The sequence below is a fragment of the Heterocephalus glaber genome, unplaced genomic scaffold (genome assembly GCF_053883595.1).
Source record: "Heterocephalus glaber isolate CG9 unplaced genomic scaffold, H.glaber_assembly_v1.0 deba00001806, whole genome shotgun sequence".
Classification (NCBI taxonomy): domain Eukaryota; kingdom Metazoa; phylum Chordata; class Mammalia; order Rodentia; family Bathyergidae; genus Heterocephalus; species Heterocephalus glaber.
In genome coordinates, this window is record NW_028258481.1 from 1,226,976 (window position 1) to 1,248,936 (window position 21,961).

General features: G+C 62.5%; 1 protein-coding gene across 1 annotated transcript; it reads right to left on the minus strand.

Moving 5' to 3' along the window:
- Positions 1 to 8,372: 8,372 nt before the first annotated feature.
- Positions 8,373 to 21,780, minus strand: Saxo4 (stabilizer of axonemal microtubules 4). The gene is given in 12 exon segments (XM_087203790.1): positions 8,373 to 9,687; positions 10,668 to 10,767; positions 10,808 to 10,916; positions 11,056 to 11,254; positions 11,984 to 12,061; positions 12,063 to 12,093; positions 12,198 to 12,261; positions 12,437 to 12,590; positions 12,717 to 13,148; positions 13,261 to 13,368; positions 13,370 to 13,429; positions 13,637 to 21,780. Coding segments are annotated over 12 exon segments (1,905 nt in total). The 5' UTR covers positions 13,861 to 21,780; the 3' UTR covers positions 8,373 to 9,341.
- Between the last annotated feature and the right edge of the window lie 181 nt (positions 21,781 to 21,961).

Below are 21,961 nucleotides of genomic sequence, written 5' to 3' on the forward strand. Positions count from 1 at the left end.
AAGCGAGGGAAGGCGGAGTTACAGCAGCTCTCACGGACAGGGGGTCTCGGGTGCCAGGTGCCAGGGGCAGGTGTTCTCTCCATCGGGACTCAGCTGTGAGCCTTGATCCTGGGAGAGGCTGGGGTGGGGTGAGGACTCAGCCTAGATGGGGGACCCTGGCCAAGATGGTGCTGAGCCCAGACTGCAGAGCAGGTGGGTGGGGGCTCCAAGCTCTCTCCACCTTCGCTCATCTGGGGCCTCTCGGGGAGGCCTATCTGGGGACCCCCAGCCGCCTCGCCCAGGGAACATTTGCCACACTCGGGGGTGGCACTGCAGCACCAAGCGCCCTCTCGGGCTCCGTGGGCATGGGCAGCACCACACGAGCCCCTGCAGCCCCAGGCAGGCTGGCGCGGCCCTCACCCTAGCCAAGTCTTTTGCCTGAGCTCAGTAGACCTTGTACCTTCGCCTCCCGCCCAGTCCTTCTCAGTGGGTAAAGGTAAAATGTGCTGGCGTTCTGGCCCACGCAGGCTGGCGGCGGGGCAATCATGGCGATGAATCACACTGGCACTACAGGTGCCTGGCCGCTGCTGCTGAGGCGTCACTAATGAATTAGCTTCACCCCGGGGTGGCCGCTCCCTGCCCTCCCCCCAGCAGGAAGCAGGAACAGCCTGCCCTTGGCAGCTTGGTGCTCCCAGACCCTGGCCGTGCCCCTGCGCACGGCTGCGCAGATGCCATGACACAGGCCCCAGGCCCTGGTCGGAGCCACGGCCGTCGTGCCACCCTCACATGTCGCTGAGGGAAAAGCACGGCGCTCTCTGTGGCAGCCCCTGGGGCTGGCTCCAGCCTCCATCTGTTCAGGTTCTCTCAACTCGCTCTAGATCCATTTCCTGTATAGAAAGAGTGGAAGAGCAGGGCCCTGTGGAAGGCCCCTGCCTGTCCCGGGTCAGGACCGAGAATCCAGGCGGGAGCACTGCCTTGGGTCCTCCCACAGCAGAGACTTGAGCCAGCCAGAGGGATCCCCAAAATCTCAGACAGAACAGGGAGAGAAGCGGGGCACCGCCCACAGGAGCACGCAGAGGTGGGACTTGGGGGGGTGCACGGCTGCCAAGGGCCTGGCCCCTCGTCTGGCAAAGGGGAAAGGGGTGGCTTCCTTCATACCAGGCCCACTCCCCTCACCTGCACCAGCCAGAACTCCTGTCCCTGAAATTTCTGATATTCATTCAACAAACCTTAAACACCTGTTCTAGGCGAGGCACTGGGGAGTGCTGTGCCTGTGAACCTGACAGAAGTCCCCAGCTTGGTGGACTGGCATCCTTCTTGGTGGAAATCTTCCACAAAGCACACGGGCAGGTGCCGGTCAGGCTGTGGGGGGAAAAGAGAGGAGGATGGGGCAGGTGCTGCCGTCAAACACAGCCGAGAGGGCTTGGAGAGCATGCGGTGGGGAAAGGGAGAGGGGCGGAGGCAGGCTGATGTGGAGGGTGTGCTCCTGGCAGGGGCCGGCAGGGGCAGCTGGGTGTCCTGGGGCCGCAAGAAGCCCACAGAGCAAGGGGTGGTGGCAACAAATGAGGCTGAGGGGCGCAGCCAGGAAAGGTGGACCGCGGAGGCCTGCGGCCCTGGCCTTGGGGGAGGCCCTGGGTCCCGAGCAGAGTGAGCTCTGGCCCGAGCGGAGCAGGCGGGTGAGGGCCGTTTGTGCCCTGTTCTCCCACACAGTCCCAGCTCACTCCGAGCACCCATGGGTCGGCCCGCGGCCTTCCCCACCGCTGTGCCCCACCTCTCTCTCCAGCACGGCAGGGAGGGGCAGCAGCTTGATCAGGGCCAGGACTCTGACCCAGCTTGCCCACTGCAGAGGCCGGAGGAGCTGGGGAGGCCGTCCGGGAGCCCACACTCCTGCCCCTCCTGACCACAGCGAGCAGTTTCCAGAGTGCCAGGCTCGGAGATTGCATGTGTGTGTGGGTGCGTGTGTACGCATGTGTGTGTGCATGCCCGTGGACGTATGCATGTGGGTGTGCGTGTGCGCGCGTGTGCAGTGGTGCCTGCCTGGGCCCAGGGCCTCCTGCAGGTTAAGCCAGCGCTCACCACTGAGCCACACCACAGGCTCTTGGAGAGGTGGAAGTTCTGGGAAAGGCCGGAGTGGTTAAGGGCTGCACCTCCTCCACGCCTGGGCCTGGCTGCGGGGCAACCCCAGAACCCCCTAAATAGGTCTGGGGCAGGGTCCCGGGCGTTCTCTGGCCCGTCAGCCACGCCCACACGGCAGCTGCCTGCTCTCTGCTCCGAGAAACCGCAGCCCGTGCTGCCTGGGATTGCGTTCCGGGAACGTAGCTCCAGGGCCCCTGTCTGCCCTGTGAGAGCTGAGTCCTCCCACGCTCAGGGACTCCCGAGCGGCTGACAGAGGCCAAGGGACTGTGGCGAGGGGCAGCGGCTGCCTGGCACCCAGGCTGGGCCTCCGTGCTGGGACTGGGGCCTGACCATCCTGAAGGGGTCCGGGCGCCTTTGTGCAGAACGGCCTGGCACGCTGGGGTCTTCCGCTCCAAGAGGACAGTGCCAGTCCCCAGCGCTATGCCAAGGACTCCCCGCCCAGTCCCTGCCCCGTCAGGGGCTGCCAGGGTGTTGGCTTCTGTCTTCCATGGCTTCTACTCTGCAGAACCACTTTATCAGGCCAGAGCCAGTGATGGGGCAGAAGGGAGACCAGCACCACATCAGCGCCCCCTCAGCAAGGACCTTCTTGTATGGTAACAACCGACACATAGGGACCTACATCCCTGAGCCACTGCTTGGGGCTGAGCTACCACACCCACGTTACACTGAGAAATGGAGTAAAAGTTTGAGGCATTCAGCTGGTTAAACTCCAGGGCTGTTTGTAACAGAATTAGCCTCAACTGCCTGATTTAATTCACCCCAGGACCTTTGCACATGCCCAGCCCTCTGCTTGACGCACATGATTCATTCTTAGGGTCTCCACTGAGGTCTTTCCAACTCCGGGAATCCTTCTGGAGTCCCCAGAGCATGTCAAGCTTACAGTATGGCTTTTTGAGTCCCCATGTCTCCTCAAAGGACTTACTCCAACTGTAGTAAATAACTAACTGTGAGCTCTGAGTGTAGGAACCTCTCTCTTGAGCGCGTCCCTAGGGCTGCCTGGCCCCCTTGGGGCTGTCCCCATCTCTGTTCCTCAGTTCTCACCGGGAGAATGAGTCAGGGACTCGGGGAGGTGGGAGGCACTGCTCGAAAGTGGGAGCTGGAGGTGGGGCTCAAACTCCGTATTTAGGGTTAAGGACGACCTCATGGGATATTTTCAAAAATTCAAAAGGAATGCTAAAAAATTCATGATGAACTCAATACTAAACAAGGACCAGATTGTTAGGAGCGCTGTGCCTGGTGAGCCCACCCCTTCCCCATCGCTGTCCTTTGGGGAGTCACCTCTGGGATGCTTTGGGTGCAGATCTGCTGATTATCCACCCCCATTCAGACGTTAAGCTGCTCCCTCTGTTTGCTGCTCTCCAAGGGAAAATGAGAACAAAGTGTCAAATCCTTGGCTCAGAGCTGCAAAAGAGGCTTTGAGCCCAGAACTGAGACTATACCCTTACTAGAGCGGGACGTTGAGAAATCTTTTCTGTAGGTCCTAAAGCCTGGCTTTGAACTTGAAGAGCAGGAAGCAGACGCCGTGAGCCCTGGAGAGGCAAGTGGTGTCATCTCAGAAGCCAGAGCCCACCCAAGAGGAGACGAGAGGCTCAGCCTGCCAGGCAGCGGGCAGCGCAGGCACAGAGCCACTCGTGACACTGCTGGGAAAGAGACCTGGGTGGCACCAGAGAAGCCCTGGGTGTCAGGGGACGGGGCAGAGAGACCGACCTGCACTCCCCTGGCAGATGTGGCCTGTGGTCCTCCCAGGCCCGACCCAACCTGGAGGTGGAGGGAGGTGTGGGTGGAGCCTGTGGGGTTTCGGGGTCCAGGAAGGCAGCTGCCCGCTGATGTAGGACCCTGATCAGCAGACATCCGGCAGCCACAGTCACTGTGGCAGGGGTGGGGACCCGATGTGGATGCCCCAAGCCCAGAGATTCCCCAGGTGACTGGAAGATGCAAGCCTCCTGGGAGGAGGAAAGAGCTTGGAGAGGGGTGAGTGCCTCGCCCCAACAGATTCAAAGGAGACTGAGCAGCCTGGCATCCAGTTACTGATAAGCCAAGGGTCTTAGTTATTCGCCTCGTTGCTGAGACAAAAATACCCAACACCTGCAACTTAGAAAAGGACAGGTTTATTTGGCTCACAGTCTGTAGGGGTCCAGTCCATAATCAGCAGGCTCCAAGGCAGGGCAGCGAGGTGGAAGGGTCGGGCAGAGGAAAGCTGCTCACGTTATGGGGTCCAGGAAGCAGAGAAAGGAGGGAGGAGCCAGGGAGGGAGGGAGACCCCACCTTCCATAGCAAGTCAGCCATGGAACCCCACGGTTCAGTCCTCTTTCAAAAGCCCCAACTATAGAACACGAGGTTCAGGAGGGACCTCTAGATCTCATCCATAACATTCACCCTGACCACAAGAGTCCTGCACATCGCTTTATGCAAAATTCATTCAGTCCCTCTCAAAGAGTCTCTGGTCTTAAACTCCCAGTCCTGCTGAAAAGTCCAAGTCCGAAGTCTCCTCTGAAATGGGAAGAAAATGTTCAGAGGGGAAGGGAAAGGAAGGGAGAAACGAGATAAACAAGAATAGAAGGGAAAAGTGGAAATGAAGTTTTTGTAAATGAGGGGAAGAGGTTCAAAGAGAAGGAAAGGGAATGAGAAAAAAAGAAGCAGCAAGATACAAACAGGAACAGATTCCCTATGGTGAATGCTGTCATCATGTGCATCTAAAACGTATCAATCAATGTTTTGCTTCCAAAAAAGATAGATTAGAATATTAAAATTAAGAATAACTGTTTGTCTTTTTTTTAAAAAAGTCTACTCTAAGACAAAGCAAACTCTTAGCTGTGAGCTCCTTAAAAATCAAAAAGATAGTGAAACACTTTCAACACACAGAGGCAAAGGGTAAACATTCCCATTTCCAAAGGGAGGGAGAAGAGGGTAGAAGTGAATGGGGCCAAAGTAAGACCAAAGCCCAGCAGGGCCAATTGGATCCTGCAGGTCCATGTCCAGCACCCAGCGCAAAGATGTGAGCACCAAAGGCTTGGGCAGTCCCACCCGACAGCACTGTGGGTGCAGCTGTCCTGGTCTCAGTTGGGCAGGCTCTGCTCACCGCTTGCAGCTTTCCTCGGTGGACAGTCCACATTCCTGGCTTCTCCGACTTCCTGGCATTCCACTGCACCTTTGGCTTCACACACTGCCCTCTGGGGCTCACTGCCTGGCCTCCCAGGTCTTCTTCTGAAATCTGGGTAGAAACCTTCCCGATCCCAGAACTCTCACATTCTGCATGCACCTAAAACCGGCACCGTGTGAATGCCTCCAAGGTCTGCTGCCAGCTCAAGCTCGGCCCCCTTGAATCAGCGCGTAGGAGCCTCTGAGTGGGTGGATGGCTGAGCACTGTGAAACAAATCCCTATAGATCAATCCCTAGCTGGCCCCTTTCAAGCAGGGTGGCTGGAGACATTCTTTTCAAAGCAAGGACTTCCACATTTGAGCCCTGGAGCCTGTGAAGGAAGGGGTCCTGCTGTGACTCTGGCAAGTACTTGGCTTCTTTTTAACACTAATCTTTTAGCAACCGAACTCTCCTCAGCCAAAACTTTATAGGAGCTTCCTTTCTGGTGAAAGTCAAAACTTTTTAAATGGGCTTTCTGCTCCTGTTTCTCAGTGTAAATCTCACTAAATATAGCAAGCAATAATCATGCTACAGCCTGAACATGGGGCTGCCTTGAAATTTTCTCTGCCAGATTAATTAATCCACTGCCCTTAATTTCATTCTTCCACAAACTGTCAGGACATAATCAAACTGTATACAAATTTTCTGCCAAAGCATAACACACGTGGACTGGAGTCCAACTTCAGTGGAGTTCTTGTTCCCAACTTAAACCATAAAGACTGGTCTTTATGGCTGCCTTTCTATCAGCCTTCTGGTTTTCTGACCTCCAACCAGAGCCAAACTCAACTCACAACATTATAGGGCTACTTTTCTAGTCAGCATCTCCAAACTTCCAAACTCCTCCCATAAACCAGTTCCAAAGGCTTCTAAACCCCATGGACAGGTAATTACAGCAACAAGCCCATTTCCGGTACCCAAATCTGTTTTAGTCACTTTCTCATTGCTGGGATACAGCACCCTACACCCACAATTGGAAGAAGAGAAGTGTATTTTGGCTCACATTTCGAAGTTTCAGTCTATGCTCAGGAGACTTGCACATGCGTGCTACGATGGAAGGGCCTGGGCAGAGGGAACTGCTCATAGCCCAGTGACTACGCAGCAGAGAGGAAGGGAGGAGCCAGGGAGGGAGCCGAGCCCTTCCAGGTCACGCTGCTAGTGACCTGCCCATCCAGCCAGGCCCTCCTCCTAGCAGCAAGTCGCCTGCAAGACCCCACAGTCCCGTCCTTCAAAAGCCCAGCTTTGAGCACACCAGCCCTTAGGGGGAACCTGCATATAAACCATAACCCCAGGGCATTTCTGAGGCCCTGAGCGAGTCCTGTGTTGCCCACGCCTGCCTCCTGGGCAGGGCGTCTTCCCATGGCTCCCAGGGGGCCTCCAGGCTCCCCCAGCCCGGTGTGTCCCACGCAATGTCCCCCCACTTCACGTGGACAGGACCTGCAGGACCAGCATGTGTGAAGCCCCCTCTTATACTGGAGAACCCACCTGCCTCAGAGCGGACCCCGCCCTGCTGCTGCGGGCTGCACAGCCCAGAACCCACTTTCCCGGCGCCCTGCAGGCCTGTGACCGGAGGCTCCAGGCTGGAAGTGAGGGGTGTGGCGCAGCTCGGGCCGGGCACTGGGGGCTCCAGGCCGGGCGCCCTCCTGGCACCCAGGTCCTTTCTGTAAATGTCTCTTCTGGAATTAGCCGAGGCGGGTTTGTGTCTCCTGCATGGTGCTCCGGCCTGCAGCTCTCAGGAGCCGGGAACTCGGCTCTGCCCCAGCGCCTTCCTTGAGAACCCGGGAGTGTGCTCACCACGGAGCCGGCCTGTGTCCTCCCACCCGGGAGCCAGGACCAAGGGCCTGCCGGGTGGCGTGAGGCAAGGCTCCCTTCCCCAGGGGCTCATGGCCTGCCCCTCGTCACACCCAGGCTGGGTCTTTCCTGAACACACACTCACACTGACGTGCACACTCACTCCCAGGCTCGAGCACACAAGGCCCCTGCTACCACGGCTGCAAAGGCAGCTTCCAGGTCCCAAGTGAGTGACAAGGGGCAAGGCCTGCTGTCCACAGGGAACAGCTGCCCCCGAAGCCGAGGGGCCCCAGCAGTGGCCTCGCCTCCCCACCACAGAGCCTTCGGGGGTGTCCTCACTCCTGTCATGGCGGAGCCCGGCTGCAGCGTGCTCTCTGCAGGGAGTGGGGATCCCTGCAACCCCAGCAGTCAGGGCAGGGCTGGGGCTGACTCGTCCTGTCCGGGCCAGTGCTGGAGCGGCACGGTGCCTGGAGAACACTGTCTCTCCAGATGCCCGCGGGGAGCCGGAGGAGCGATTCTGGGTGCCACACACCATCTGTCTGCACCAGCCCTGCTGTCCCCGGTGCCAGGCCTTCCCGCCACCCCAACCATTCCCCAGGTCAGAAGCGCTGAACACCGCTTCCCCATGCCCAAGGGAGCCCGTGTCCCCGGCTGGACAGCTGTCAGGTCAGGGCGATGGCTCTGGGTCGGCATGTGGTCCTGGCTGAGTGTCAGAGGCGGGGCTGACCCTGCGGCCCGGTGCACCCCGTCCTGCTGCACCCCCAGTCCCCTGAGGGAGCCCTTGCAGGCCGGGACAGGACACACAGGGCTGCTCAGGCCCCTCTCCAGGGCACAGCCATGCACAGGAGGCAGTGATGGGGTGGCCCCGGCTCCTGTGCCCCGACACTGGCTGCAGGCAGTGGAGACGGGGCCGTAACAAGAGAGGGTGAGATCGGGCTCTGTATCCCGACACCGTGGCCCCAATAGGCCCAGGACAGGAAATGTGAGCTGCAGGCCCACGGTGGGGAGGAGGTAGAGGGCCTGGGCTGGGGTGCCATGTGCGTGTGCACGTGTGTCTACATGTACATGGGTCTCCGTGTCTATGTCCGTGTCCTTGCATGTCAGCATGGGTGTGCGTGCCTGGAGACGCAGTGTCACAGGTGTCACATGACCCTCTGTGTCCCGTGCCCACATCGGGCTGTGCCCCCGGGTTGTGTGCTGCCCATGGCATCCAGGTGCCTGTGTGCTTGGGGCTCTGGGTCATTGCCACAGGCTCTGCCTGTGCTTTTGTGTCCTCGGTAGCGGAGCCTGGGGGACTCTGTGATGCTCCCGCTCCCACCCCCACCCCGGGCTAGGCCTCAGCTCCCTCCTCCATCGCTGAGCCAGCTGGTGCCGCCCACAGCCCAAGGGAGCCCGCCCGCCAGGCAGCCTTAGGCCTGGGCCAGGATTCTGCAGGCACAGCGCTCGGGGGGCAGCAGAGCTGCTCCTCAGACACCACGATGTGCCGTGGACACAGGGCTAGGGCACAGCTGCTGGGCTGTGCCAGGCTGGGAGCAGGGGCACCCCCCTGCCCAGGGCTGCTCCCCCTTGCTGCCCTGTGGAGCCAGGCTCCTTGTGTGTAAGTCAAAGCTTGTTGTTCCATTGTGCACTGCACAAATGCACCTGGATGAGTGGCAAAAGGTGCCGAATGCCTGCTGGGAGCCCAGAGCCAGGCTGCAGTGTCCTTAGTGCCTGTGCCACTAGTGAGCACCCTTGGGGCTCCTTGTCCACATCCTTGCAGAGGGTGCCCTGCTCTGCTGCACGCTGGGGTCTGGCTGTCCATCCGCACAGACTATGGGACAAGGATTAGCCATGCTGTCCTTTGGCCACCTGAAGTCCTGCCTTGCCATGCCACCCTGTGGCCGGGGAATGGGGGTCACACGGTGGGAGAGACCCTTCTTCCTCTGCCTCCCCAGGTCCTGCCGTCACCCTGCACTTGGGTCAGCACAGGAGACAGAGCCCATGGCTCCAGGTTCTAGCAGGTCCCAGACTCTGAGTCTGGCCCTGCCCGGACCCCTGAGCCCCACAGGGCACCCCGAAAACAGCCCTCGCTCTCCAAGCCTGTGGGGACACTATGTGGCACTCCCCCATGTGCTTTACTTCCGGGCAACTGCTGGGCTGCTCTGTCCCTTGGGGCTGGTGTCCTGGGTAGGGAGGGAGGGCCGGTGTGGGCCGGGGCTCTGGGGCGCTGTCCTGCGAGTCCCAGGGGCCAGGTCCCGGGCTGGGAGGCGGCACTGGGTGCCTCGGCCTCCTGCCGGTGCTGCCCTTACCTGGGCCCCACCTCAGCAGTGTGCTGGGTAGCAGCCCACGCAGGGAGGGGCGTGGAAGGAGTCAGCGGGGCTCCGGGCTCTGCAGAGGGAGGAGGACAAGGTAGAGCAGCGCCCCAGCCCCGTCTGTGGGTTTGAGCTCAGGTCCCCGCCCCCTAGAGGCCACTGCAGGAACAGCGGTGTCCCAGGACAAGGAGGAGAAGGCCAGGGGGGTGTGGGCACCAGGCTCCCGGGGGGGTTGGGGTTGTGCCCCGGGCAGGTGAGGCCCTGGCTGAGGGCGCAGCTGCCCGGCTTCACAGGCTGGATGCCACCTCAGGTCCAGCCCTCCCTGTCCAGCCCCTTGGGGGCGTTCTGGAAGAACACAGGGTGGAGGGGTTGCTGGCTGAGGGCGCCCGGGCCCTGGTCCCCTGGGGCTGTCCCTGGGGAGCTCGCCATCCCCTCCCTGCCCCCCGACGCTGAAGTGGCACCGGATGTAGGGAGGGTTCCAGCGACTCCCCCACAGGCCGCCCTTTCCCTCCGCCTGCGCACTGAGCGCACAGCGCCCCGGGAAGTGAGGGATTCGAACACTGGGCCCAGAGCTCACGGCGAGGGAGCAGACAGACGCTGCTGGAGAGCAGCAGTCGCACCTCTGGGACAAGGCCAGTGTGAGGACCTGGCAAGGGTTAGGCAGGCAAGGGGCAGCAGGCAGGAGGCCCAGCAGAGGCCGCAGTGGCCCACCAGGGTTCCTGCTCTGCCACACCGGCCTCCCGCCTCTGCCGGGACCGGGGCGCTGCTTCCCCCAGCCCTCGTGGGTGTCCTCGCTCTCGGCCCCCAGCTGTCTCCAGCCACGGCCTCCTCCTGCAGCCCGGACCCAGTGAAGGGACCCGGGCCGCCTGGCGGTCAGTGGCAGTTGTGGACCAGGGGTGAGGGGCAGGGACAGGGTGGGGCAGCACTGGGGACCCCTTTAATCCCGCTGTGTGAGACAGGCGTAGGGGAACCTGGGGACTGCGCCTCAGGGCATCGCTGCCTTCACACCCTCCTGTGACTCCCCCTTCCCAGCCCTTCCGAGCTCCCCGGGCTCTGGGGCCGCCTGCCCCGGGAAGCCCTCCCCGCTGCTGGCCCAGGGCCACCCAGCAGAGCCTTCCTGCTGCGGGCGCCTCTCACCCACCTGCTGTGCCCCTCAGTGGTTACTGCAGACGCCTGCACCTCCACCGTCCCTGCCCACCAGCCTGGCTGCTCAGTGTCACCCGGGGACCCTGCTTTCCCGGGATCCCCCCGCTCTGCTCTCCAGCGGGACGGCTGGGTTTAGCCCTGTTTTCCCGAGCCCCTGAAGGGCAGCTGGCCCGAGAGCCACGGGGCTCACCCTGGCGGTTGGAGGTCAGGTTCCGGCTGTCCCGGACAGGGCCTCGTGGGCTGCAGACGTAGCTGCTGGTGTTAAGGCTGAAGCCTGTGGGCTCCCGCGGAGGGGCAGGGCCGGCGCCGAGGGTGAGAAGACCTCACCTTGGCCACTGTCTCGAGGCCCAGCAGGGCCATGCTGGTCTGCTGCATTGGCCAGGGTGGCTGGAAGTGCCCGCGGGTTGTGCTGCTGGGTGCAGAGCCTGGAAGGGACATCTGCAGGGGACAGGGCACGGTGAGGCTGCAGGGGCACGGAGGGCAAATCCGCTGGTTCAGGGTACAACCCATGCCCCGGGCCCCCCTGGAACCCCAGTTCTGCCCAGACACCTCCTCCTGGGGACCCCTGGCCCCTCACCCTGAGGTTCAGTGTCCTCTCGCTTACTCGGTTGTAGCCCATCTCCCGCATGGAGCCGTGGGCCAACACCGGCAGGAACTCTCTTCCCTGGGGGTGCAGGGTAGCTGTGGACGGGTGCCAGAGGGCAGCCGCCGGGCCACCACCCCCAGGGCCCTGTAGCCTGGGCTCCCGAGCAGCAGCTCCATGCCTGCGGGTTGGTCACGGGGGGAAGGCTGCCCCGGTGACACTGCAGGGCTGAAGGAGGGCCTAGGAAGGGCCCAGAGGGACCAGCCCAGCCCGCATCCACCACCCCAGCCCGCTCTGGCTCCCGCTCAGCAAGGGCGCCCCTAAAGCCAGGCAGGGGACACAACATGTCTGTCATCCCAGGACTCCGGGAGGCCGAGGCAGGAGGGTTCCAAGTTTGAGCCCAGCCTGGGCAACTTAGCCACTTACAGAGACTTTGTCTCAAAATAAAGAAAAAGAAGGGCCAGGGATTTAGCTCAGTGGTTCCGCCGCCTGCCTCACAAGCGCAAGGACCCAAGTTCGATCCACGGTACCAAAAAATAAATAAATAAAGGGCTGGGGATGCAGGATGCAGGCCTGTATGAAGGCCCTAGGTTCAATCCCTGGTACTGTAAAAAACAAAAGCATAAACAAAAAAACAGATGGGCCTCACGGAGACACCTGGGGAGGGGAAGCTTTCAGGAGAAGGAAGAGGGCCGGGCCCTCAGGGGGAGCTGGACAGCCAGGTGCTGGCCTGCATCCTCAGGTCCTGGCCATTCCCAGTGCCTTCACCCTGTCTCCTGTCTCCAAGTGGGGTCTCTGGCTCGAGCAGCAACATCCCCGCAACCCTTTCCAAGCTGAGCTCTGCCACTTGGTTGGTCAGGACCCCTGGGGGCCCGAGAGGGTGGGCTTCAATCCCCCGGGACCCTCGTGGGCCTGCACTCACGAGGTCCCCCGGCCGGCCCGGGAGGGCGGCTGGAAGCCCAGGGGGCCCTGGGTGGAGCCCTCGGTGAAGCCGGTCCTCCCTGGCACCGATGGGCCTCCTCTGCAGCAGGTCTGTGGGGCAGGACCCGGGGCCCTGTCACCCGGCCGCCTGCCTGGCCCCGCACCTCCCTGGGGTCTGTCCCGGTGCCAGCGGCTGCCCGTACTCGTGCGCCTACCGGGCTGGGCGGGCAGCTCCCGGAGACGCTTGGAGCTGCACTCGGACGTCAGGAAGCGCAGGCCCTGGACAGTGTGATGGGGACCCGGTGGGCCAGGGAGTCCTGGACGCGAGCCCCGTGGGCCCCGAGGACAGGGAGAGCATGGTTCAGGGAACAAAGGCGGCCAGCGGACGGACAGTAGGGGAGCCCTGCCACATGTCCCCGCCCAGCCCTGTGGCCCGGAGCGCCACACCACTGGCCTAGCCAGCGTCCTCCCGCCCCGGAGAGCCCTTGTCCCGCAGCTGGAGGGGCAGGGGCACTGCCGGGGGCTCCAGCCCGGGGATGGCCCGTGGCCCGTGCTCCTGGGTGTCAAAGTGGCCCTTCTTGGCCGGGGGGGGGGGTGACAGTCGCTTCCTGTGGGGCCAGGGACAGCCCAGGGAGCCCGGCTTCTGCACCACTTGTCCCCCACTGGACCCTCAGCCCAGCGTTCTTCCCTCCATGGGGACCGGGCCCTCCAGGGCTCTGTCCTGAGTCCCCCACTTCTCCTTCAGCCCTGTCTGCCTCCCCCTGCTCTCCTCATCCTCGAGCACGAAAGATGCTCGGGCGGGCGCGGCTACAGGCAGAGAGCACTGGTCAGCGCGCGAGGCCCTGGCTCCTGACTCCAGCGGCAAAAGGAAGGAAGAGAAGAGGAAACAGAGGAGGTAGCAAGGGTCCTTTCGGGGTCTTGAGGGTGACAGGCAGGTGGCGGTGACGGGCACGGAAACCTGGAGGTGGACGACAAGGACGCCGCTGCCGTGGTGGCAGGGCCGGGTGTGGGTGCAGCGTGGGGCGGCACAGCCTGTGCTGACCACCGTGAGGGGCCCTCGCCCGGCTTCTCCTAGCCGTAGCCAGCGCAGGTCTGCTGCAAGTCCCAGGGCAGGGGCCCTGGCCGTCAGGCTGGTCACCGACTGGAAGGTGTCCCAGCCTTGTCCCCTGGGGGACAGAACAGCAGCTGGGGGCCCGGGGCCTCTGTCCTCCAGGGTGGTGCTGCCGATGCCCTCTCCCGGACGACTCCCAACACCCTGGGCGCCCCAGGCCTCAGAGCCTGAGGCGGTCCCGTGGTCTCGTGTCCGGGGGTCGAGGGTCCGGCAGGTCAGGGTCACCCGGACGGCACCCCAGGGTGTCCAGGCTGGGCTAATACGAGGCCAAGGCACAGGTTGGACTTACAGCTGGTGCCCACATGGCTGCCCAGGTGGGGCTTGAACTTCTCCCGGCTGGTCAGGGGCAGGGACGCCAGGCCCAGGGTCAGCGAGGAGGAGCAGGCCCCAGGCAGGGCCTGGTTGTCAGAGCCGCTGTGACCACAGGGACAGGGATGGCCACGCAGGACCCGCAGGCGGTGCAGGGCCCTGGAGGGGCAGGGCTGGGGCAGCTCAGTGCGGTGCCCACGCTGTGGAAACCTTGGGCCGGATCCTCTTGGGCACTCACCATAGGCTGTGGAGTAGGTGGTGGCCTAGAACCTCAGAGGGCCCATGCAGCCCCCCGAACTCATCTTCGTGTGTCGGGAGATCACCCCGAGGGGGAGTTTCCCCAGCACTGCGGTGGGCGGCAGGCCTGGCCTGAGGAGGAGCACAGCCGTCAGGGACCCCAGCCTCTGCCCCCCGGCGACAGCCACCACGCTGAGGTCAGAGCTGGTGTCTCGCTGCATCTCCCGATGCCTCGCCGTTAGTGCTGCCCCATTTGGAGCGGGAAACAGGTCTGAGTGACGGAGGACCTGCTCACAGCGGGCGGAGCTCTTCCGGGCTCCGGGGAATCGTGGTCAAAACTCTGGGCCCTCCCTGCCCGCCTCTCACCCCTCCCGCTGCCCCAGCCTTGTTCTCCTGGCCAGGTCCTCACCTGGCCCCTCTGAGGCCTGCAGAGGCCACAGGAGGCAGAAGCTGCTGGGAGAAGCCAGAGCCAGGCCCTCCCTGAGGTGGCCTCCCCAGAATAGCAGTGTTGCCTAGCAATGGATGCCGAGCAACCACATCCATGCCTGGGAAACCCTGCTGGGGCCAGGGGCACAGAGGAGCTGACCGGGCCGGGAGAGACTGACAGGAAACCAAAGATAAAACCGTGAATTGCTGTTTATTGAGTGACCACTCCTCGCCAGACACTGCACACCCTCTAGGCCAGGCAGCTCGATTAGCCCTCTTCCTCAGGGGACAGAGGCTCACACTGGCGGCAGCCCCGTGGAATCCACATGGGGGTCTGGGCACCACTCCCACCTCCCTGGGACTCACGGGTGCTGGGTCCTGCCGGGCCAGGTCAGTGCGAAGCCCGAGGCGCACTCTGCGAGCTGTCCCCAAACTGCCCCAGTGCTGGGACTCACTCTGGCGAGGGTGCCTTCAGCCCCACCTGCCAACCTCGAGAGGAGCTGATGAGCCTCTCCAGCCCCAAACTCCCCGCTGCTGGCAGATGTGACACACAGACCCGCACCTGGCGGAGGTGAACGGAGGTGAAGGCGAAAGCAACCAAAGGCCGTGACCCAGCGGAAGCACTGAGCCTGCTCCTGGGGCGGAGCGCAGCCGGGACAGGGACAGCTGGCTGCCTCACCCAGCCCTCAGGGTCTGGGGGAGGGAGGGTCTGATTTGTGGCAGCTGCACATTTCTGGGGTACCCCGTGGCTGCTTCCAAGCCAACTGCATGTCCCCGAGTGGGGACTCTAGGTGGCTGCACGTGACAGGTCGTGAAGGCGTGCACACGACACGAGGGAAGCGTCCTGACATAACTCAGAGGCGAGGCGTTCTGAATCTGCAGTAGCTGCACATGTGTATAACATTACATTGTGACTTCAGTCGCTTACTATTTGGGGCCTGGGATGTAGCTCAGTGGTGCCATGCCTGCCTGGCAAACCCAAGGTCCCAAGTTCGATCCCCGGTTCCAGAAGAAAAAACAAAGTGGTTTAATCTTTGACAATGCCAGTTTGCTGATTTCCTGAAGTTTCACTTTAGTCCTGGTGAGTGGAGGGAGAGACTGGGCTGCTCCTTGCTCCTCAGACAGAGGAGTAAATGAAGGGGACAGGGTGGGACCCACGAGAGGCCTGGACTTGGAGGTGACCAGGTCGGGGGAGCAGCTGTGGGTAGGGGCAGGCCTGTCACACCCATGGAGGACCCGCCCAGGCCTCCCGGGACGTAGGGACAGGGCAGGAGTGACCAGCAGCCCTGCTCATGTGGGCACAGTGAGGACCCGGGCCACGGGAAACACACGGAAGGGACAGCTGCACCCGTCTCAGTGCGGCTGGGATGTAGCCACAGTTGGAGCCGACGCTGACGCTTCGTGGGTAGCCCTGCTCTGGCCCTGAAACATCTCCAGGACTTAGCATGTTCCTCAGTGTCCCCTTCTGGAGGACGGGTGATAATGGCGCCCAGCCCTTGCTGTGGGGTGAGTGCTGTGCAGACCAGGGAAGGCCCTGGACACAGGCACTTTGGCGAGCTCGCTGCCCACTAGGCATGGGGATCCCCCGGGCCAGGCCCCAGAGCGCAGTGCAGACCCAGCCCTCGTGGCCCTGCTCCCGTGGCAGGGCTTGGGGTCACTGTTTCCAAGTGGCTCTGCAGGGCGTGGGAGGGAATCGTAGGCCGGCTGGGTAGGGTCACAGCTCTGGTCTGCAACTTGGGCAGCCTGGGCTCAGTACGGGCAAGAGGGGAACCCTCCAGTTGTCCTTCAGGATGACTGGGCCCAGGAGCTGCTGAAGGCTGTGGTTTCTTGTTGTGCAGCGCCACCCAGTGGCACAGACTGGAATGGCGGTGCTGCCGCCCCGGCCCCGCTAATGGGCTGGGGTCCCCCAGGCGGGCCAGGAGGACAGGGACCCCGACCCGTGAGGCTCCCAGCCCTTGGTGTCCCTCGCCCACTGTCCAGAATGGGGGGAGCAGAGCCTGGGCAGCCCTGATGCAGGCGATCCCAGCAGGTCAGTCTGGTGCCCAAGGCACTGAGGGCCACGGCCCCACGTGTGTGAAGTGCCCTCTGTGCCCAGCGCTGGCTGCAGCCACTGTCTACCCAGCCCCTGAGGTGAGGACAGCTGCTACCGTGCCACTTGCCCTGGGGGGAAGCTGCCTGAGCCCCGCAGGCAGGAGGGTAGAGCAGGCCCCAAACCCGGCGCAGACCCCAGTCCTCTGCAGGGAGCCTCTCGGTGCCGGGACTACCACAGCCCCGACATCTCATCCACGCCAGCTGCCACCTTCTTGTGCTTCATCTGCCCTGTCCCACAGGCACGATGGCCCCTGCTCGGGGAGATCGGGGTGGGCTGGGGCTCAGCGAGAGGACCTCTTCCGGCTTAGAGCTGGGACTGAGTCCACGGTGCCCCTTATGCTAGGCTGTCCCCAGGCGGTGACCGGTCAGCTCAGTGCTCCTCAGCTGTTGTCAGGTAAGAGCGTCCTGACTCACCCGCCAGCCAACAGGGGAGAAGTGAGTTCCCCGTCCTGGGAGGCATCCAAGTAGCAGCTTCTGAGGATGATGAAATAGCGGGCTCACTCAGGTACCGGAGGTACTGGGCTGTCCCCAAGTCCCAGCACACACAGTCTCACCCCCTCCCTCCAGGCCCACAGGGACGGGCACTTCAGCTGGGCTGACAGGCTTGGCACGCTGGCATCATCAGGGAGTGTCCGGGGCCTTCCGGGCCTTGGGCGCCTCCCTGGAGCAGATTCTGAGAGGACAGCTGGTGCCCTGTCCCCTCCCAGGCCACCCCTCTGAGAGCAGGACCTAGCCCAGTCAAGATGATGGGAGACAGCTACCCTGCCCGGCCCAGACTGTCCCGGGGCCTCGCACAGACACAGCGGCTCTGTGCAGAGGGGAGGTGTGCAGAGCATGGTGTCCTCTCCCATGGGCACTCGAGCAGGGCAGCCGGTCTCAGACAGCTGATTCTGTGGAACAGGCTTGCTTGGGACAGGGCAGTGCTTCACACACGCACACCCACACGCACACATGGGTGCACGCCCACTGCAGCGGCAGGGCAGGACTCACACCAGGGCCTGGCTGACCCCAGCCCTCAGCCAGCCAGGTTACAGGTCACAGGTCCGGGTGCAGTATCTGGCATGCCAGGAGATCGCCCTCACCGACAGACACGGACACGAAGGCTCAGAGATGCGGGGTGTCCATGGACGGCCACACAGCATGCTGGAGCCAGCAAAGCTGGGTGGCCAGGAAGGTGCATGGGGTAGCACAGGGCTGGGCTCACGTCATGGTGCTGGACATCAATGTCGGCTACCAGGGGCCTGACCCCGCTGCTGGCCGGTGAGCCTGTGCCTCGTGGCTCTGTGGTGACACCTGGCCAGGACTGGTGTCCATGTGCAGAAGAGACCAGGCGTCCTCCCTCCCCCATCTGCCGAAGCCTGGGCCTGGGGCTCTGCGGGGGGGTGCCAGGCGCAACCCATGACAGTGATGGTCTGGGGCCGCTCTGCCAGCAGGCCCAAGAGACCACCTGACAGCTGCTGGGCCCTGGGGACGCTGAGGTCGGGCTGTCGCCACGGCACAACTGAGCCCTCCTGACTGAGGCTGGGATGCACCCGGGGCTGGCCAGGGGGGTCCTGTGCTACCAGCCGAAGCATCCTAATGGTCAGGCTCCACGCTGCTCCAGTCTGGTCTGCATGCTGGAGGCCCCTGCGAGCCCTGGCCCCATCCCCAGGGGCGCTGTGGGCCAGTGCTGCAGCCACTGGGGAGGGCGTAGCCCAGGTCTTGGGGTGCTGGGGGCATGACCTTGTGGGCCCCTGGCCCCTTCTCCTCGCCTGCTTCCTGGCTACCAGGTGGGCAGCTTGCTCTCCCCACGGCCGTGTCTTCCACCACCGTCTGTCCAATCCCAGGCACAGCCTCAGAAACTGCGAGCCAGAACACGCCTTTTTTCTTGATGTTCGTCTCAGGCATCTCTAGTGATGGGAAGCGAATAGATTTATTTTAGAATTCAGGGCAAGCAGGCGTGGGGGTGCACACTTGTCATCCCAGCACCCAGGAGGCTGAAGCAGGAGCATCACTGTGGGTTCAAGGCCAGGCTGGTCACGTGCCTGGAGCGAGCACCGGGATCTGAAGCAGCGGCAAAGAGCAGTTGCAGGCAGTGGGCCGGGGCCCCAGGAGCCCCGTGCTCCCAAAGGCGTGCGTCCCCTGCTGGCAGCTCCTCTGGAAGTTGTACATTTAGTTCCCAGGTCTTGGAAATCGTGGCCAATCCAAGGGGCACACGAAGGCCTTCTCAGGAGCTGCGCCAGCAGAGGGCCAGCACTGGTTTCGACGCCGGGCCCCACCGCCCAGGTCCCGAACTCCCCCGCCGCTGAGCAGCAAAGACGCCTCCTGCTGGTCTCTAGAGGAATGAGCGAGACGAGTGAGTCTCAGGTGGGTGGAGGTGCTGGGTGGCCCTGGGGGCTCCTGGCACTGACCAGGCCCAGCTCCTCTGATGCACAGGTGGCAGGACCTCAGGGGTCGTGAGCCCTGAACGCTCGCGCACAGCCCTGCAGTGAACACCATTTGGGGCACCGAGGCCGGCTGCTCTCGCTGCGTCACAGTTTGTCTGGAATCGGCCCTCCCTGCCGACTCCGCGGGCTTCTGCATTCGCAATGCTGGCTCACGTCAAGGTTTAAAAAGGGAACTGCATTCTGATGAAGAATTTCGTTTTGCTTTAGATACAAATGATATTAAACAGCTTCCTTTTATTGAAAATTAGTTATAACCAGTTCCATTTTTCTTAGGAACTTTTGGTACTGGGGATCCAACTTGGGTCCTCGGGCTTGTGCAGCAGGCGGCAAAACCATTGAGCTAAACCCCCGGTTCAGCAAGTTTTTAATTTTTAATGAGATGCAGTTTGTTGTTCAGGCCGTGAACTCCTGGGCTGAAGTGACCCTCCTGCCTCAGCCTCCCAGATAGCTGGGTCACAGGCATGTGTCACCACGTTCAGCTATGGATGTGGTTCTGACAAAATGTCAAGCCAATCTAATGAAAGTGTTTATGTTTTGCTGTACTGGGGATTGAATCTGGGCCACCACTGGCTAATTCCTCCAGTCCCAATCAGGTGCTGCTGTCAGCTGACTTGGGCTGGGGAGACCGGGCTTCCTTGACACGCTGTGGTCTGAGCATGTTGCGGGGTGGCGGAGCTCAGGAGCCAGGAGCCCAAGGGCGAGGCTTCCCCTCCCTCACTGTCACTGGCATCTGTTGGTCAGCACAGGCCCAGGGCTGAGCCGGTGAAGCCACAGGACAGGGTGTGCGTGCCGGGGTTAGGGCTCTGCTGACTCCCAGAACAAATGGAAATGCCCTGTATTCGAGCACAGATGAACACAGAAAGGGGGAGGAAACTATAGAGGGCTGGGGGTGATGCTCCGCTCAGTGGCAGAGCTGGCCTAGCACCTCAAGGCCCTGGGTTTGATCCCCAGCACTGCAAAAGTAAGCAAGCAAGGAAGGAGGAGGGAGGGAGGGAGAAAGAAATTGCCAATCACACTTGGACTGGTGAGAATGAATTTGCAACCAGGGAAGTGATTTCTGTGCAGCTTGCAGATTAGATTTCTGAGAGTCACTTTCTTGGCTTGGACCACACTAGCCACCTGCTGCCCAGAAGCTGGACCATGGATCTAGCACTGCAGCTCTTAGACGACTGAGCCAAGACAGGAGTCAGAGGCCCAGGCCGAGTGATGGCTGAGCCAACCCCCAGCCCTCGCCTGGGAGCCAGCCACATGGGCCCGCGATACGGCCTTGGCAAGGGCAAGGGCAAGGGCAGCCCCAGGGCTAGCGGGAGTATGCTGCAGCCCCAGCAGACCAGACACCATCCGGAGAGGGCCTGGGAGGAAGCGGAATCTGGATGGGGCTCAGCTTCAAGATGGCCCAGAGGCCCCGCCTGCCTGCCTAACCTCCTGCACCTCCTGCCGGGGACTGTGCACAAGCACCACCAAGACGAGCCTCGAGCCTCCGGGGAGCAGCCCGGTCCCAAGGCCCTGGGAGGGAGGTGCTGACACTGCTCCCGGGGCTCACAGGCACTGAGGTGGCTTCCCTGGGTGGGGCCAAGCAGTGTCACATTCTGCACCCTGAGGCGCAGCGCCCACCTCACTTGGCCCTGGGTGCAGGAGCTTCCTGTCAGCGCCATCGCTGCACTCAGGGCAAAGGCGCCCCATCTCAGCCTGGCTGGTTTACAGTGGGCCTGGGGGCGGTGCTGCCCTGGCTGGGGCTGAAGAGACCTAGAACCTGCAGGCAGCGCACAGCCAGAGCCAGGCGGCCGTGTGGCACTCTGCTAAGGCCCAGGCGGACACGCGGGGAAGGGGGCAGCCTCTCCTGATCCATGTGGCATCCCGCATGGGGGAAGGGCGGGCCCAGCCCGAATGAGGTCAGCATGGACTGTCAGGCTGAGAGCAGAGTCCCGCTTGGCTCGGAATACTGCGGGGGCTGCTAGCCCTCATTGTGCATTTATTAATTTTTTAGAAATGCACTGTGGCCAGCCTCTTTTCCTTAATGCCTAATAAAGGGAAAAACTGTTTGCACAGCACCCGAGGGCCTGACACTGAGCAGCTTCAGTCGAAAAGAACACTCCCTTTCAGAGGTGACACAAGCCAGCAGCTTGGAGGAAAACAACCCTTCAGGAGCTGGCCGTTCCCAGGCACCATGCAGCTGGGCATTACGCTAAGTGAGACAGTCAGGGCAAGAAGGGGTCAAAGCCGCGGGGCCCACTGCATGCTTGGCTTTTGGGGTCTGTGGCATAACCTGCTAGGGATGGATGGGAAGTCGCTGCCGGCCGGCCTGCACATCTGCAGCCCAGAGCCATCAGTGCACACAAACCCTGCTCTGAACATACCGGGAACTGCAGCAGAGCCTGGGCCCACATCTCCAGCACCTCCGGCCTCTGCCCCAGCCTCCCTCCCATCAGACTGCCCCGGGGTCACCTGCCGCATGGTCACCGTACAGGCTCGGCTTTCTGACTGCAGACGAGACTCTCCACACAGCCACGGCAGCCAGGCTCTCCGTCGGGACGCAGACTTGCGGTCCCAGGCCGCGTCAGGGCCAAAGGCTCCCATGTCTCAGATGCCCCAGGTGCACAGCCCAGTGCTGGTGCTACCCGAGGGCCTCGTGGGTTTCGCCTCACTCTTCTCACCCGTGTCCCCGACTGGGGACAGGGAGGTGAGAGCCAGGGAAACTCAAGCTCGGGCCAGTCAGCGCACCCCACTTGTGGCCAGCGCACTGTACTTGTTCACTTCCAGAGCAACACTGCTCACCAAGTGCAAACCACACGCTCTGGGGCGCACTCAGTGGCCTGGCGCAGAGGCCAGTTCTGAGACGGCGACCTGCCACCCCTCCAAGTGCACGGTGCACTCTGGGGAGACGGAGCTGCAGTCTCTTCGCCTTTCGACCTTGGAGAGACATGAACGACCTTCCCACCCTCACAACAGACCTGATGCCACATGCCCAGAGCGGGCCTTTCCGGAGATGATGTTCGTCCTGAGCAAGGGGCGCTGAAGCTCGCGGTGCGCCTCCCGTGTCACACTCACTCCCTCCTCGGCTCTGCCCGCCAGCATGCTCCCAGCCCCTCTGAGCGACCCGACCCTCGTCCCCCTCACCCTCGTCACACAGCCGGGGAAGAGCTGCCTCAGGGCGACCCTGTCCAGTCCCGTCCGGACCCCTCCCACCCGTCCTCAGGGCGGAGCTGAACACTGGTGACTCCAAGCCAGCACCTGCCTGTCAGGCGTCACTGTCACCGTCAGCCACCACAAGCCCGAGCAGAGCACCGGAGACGGCGGCTGTGCTGTGTGCCACCTGGGAGGAGGAGCCGCTCTTCGAGAACGCACGGGCACAGGCAGCACAGGAGCAGGCTGGACAGCA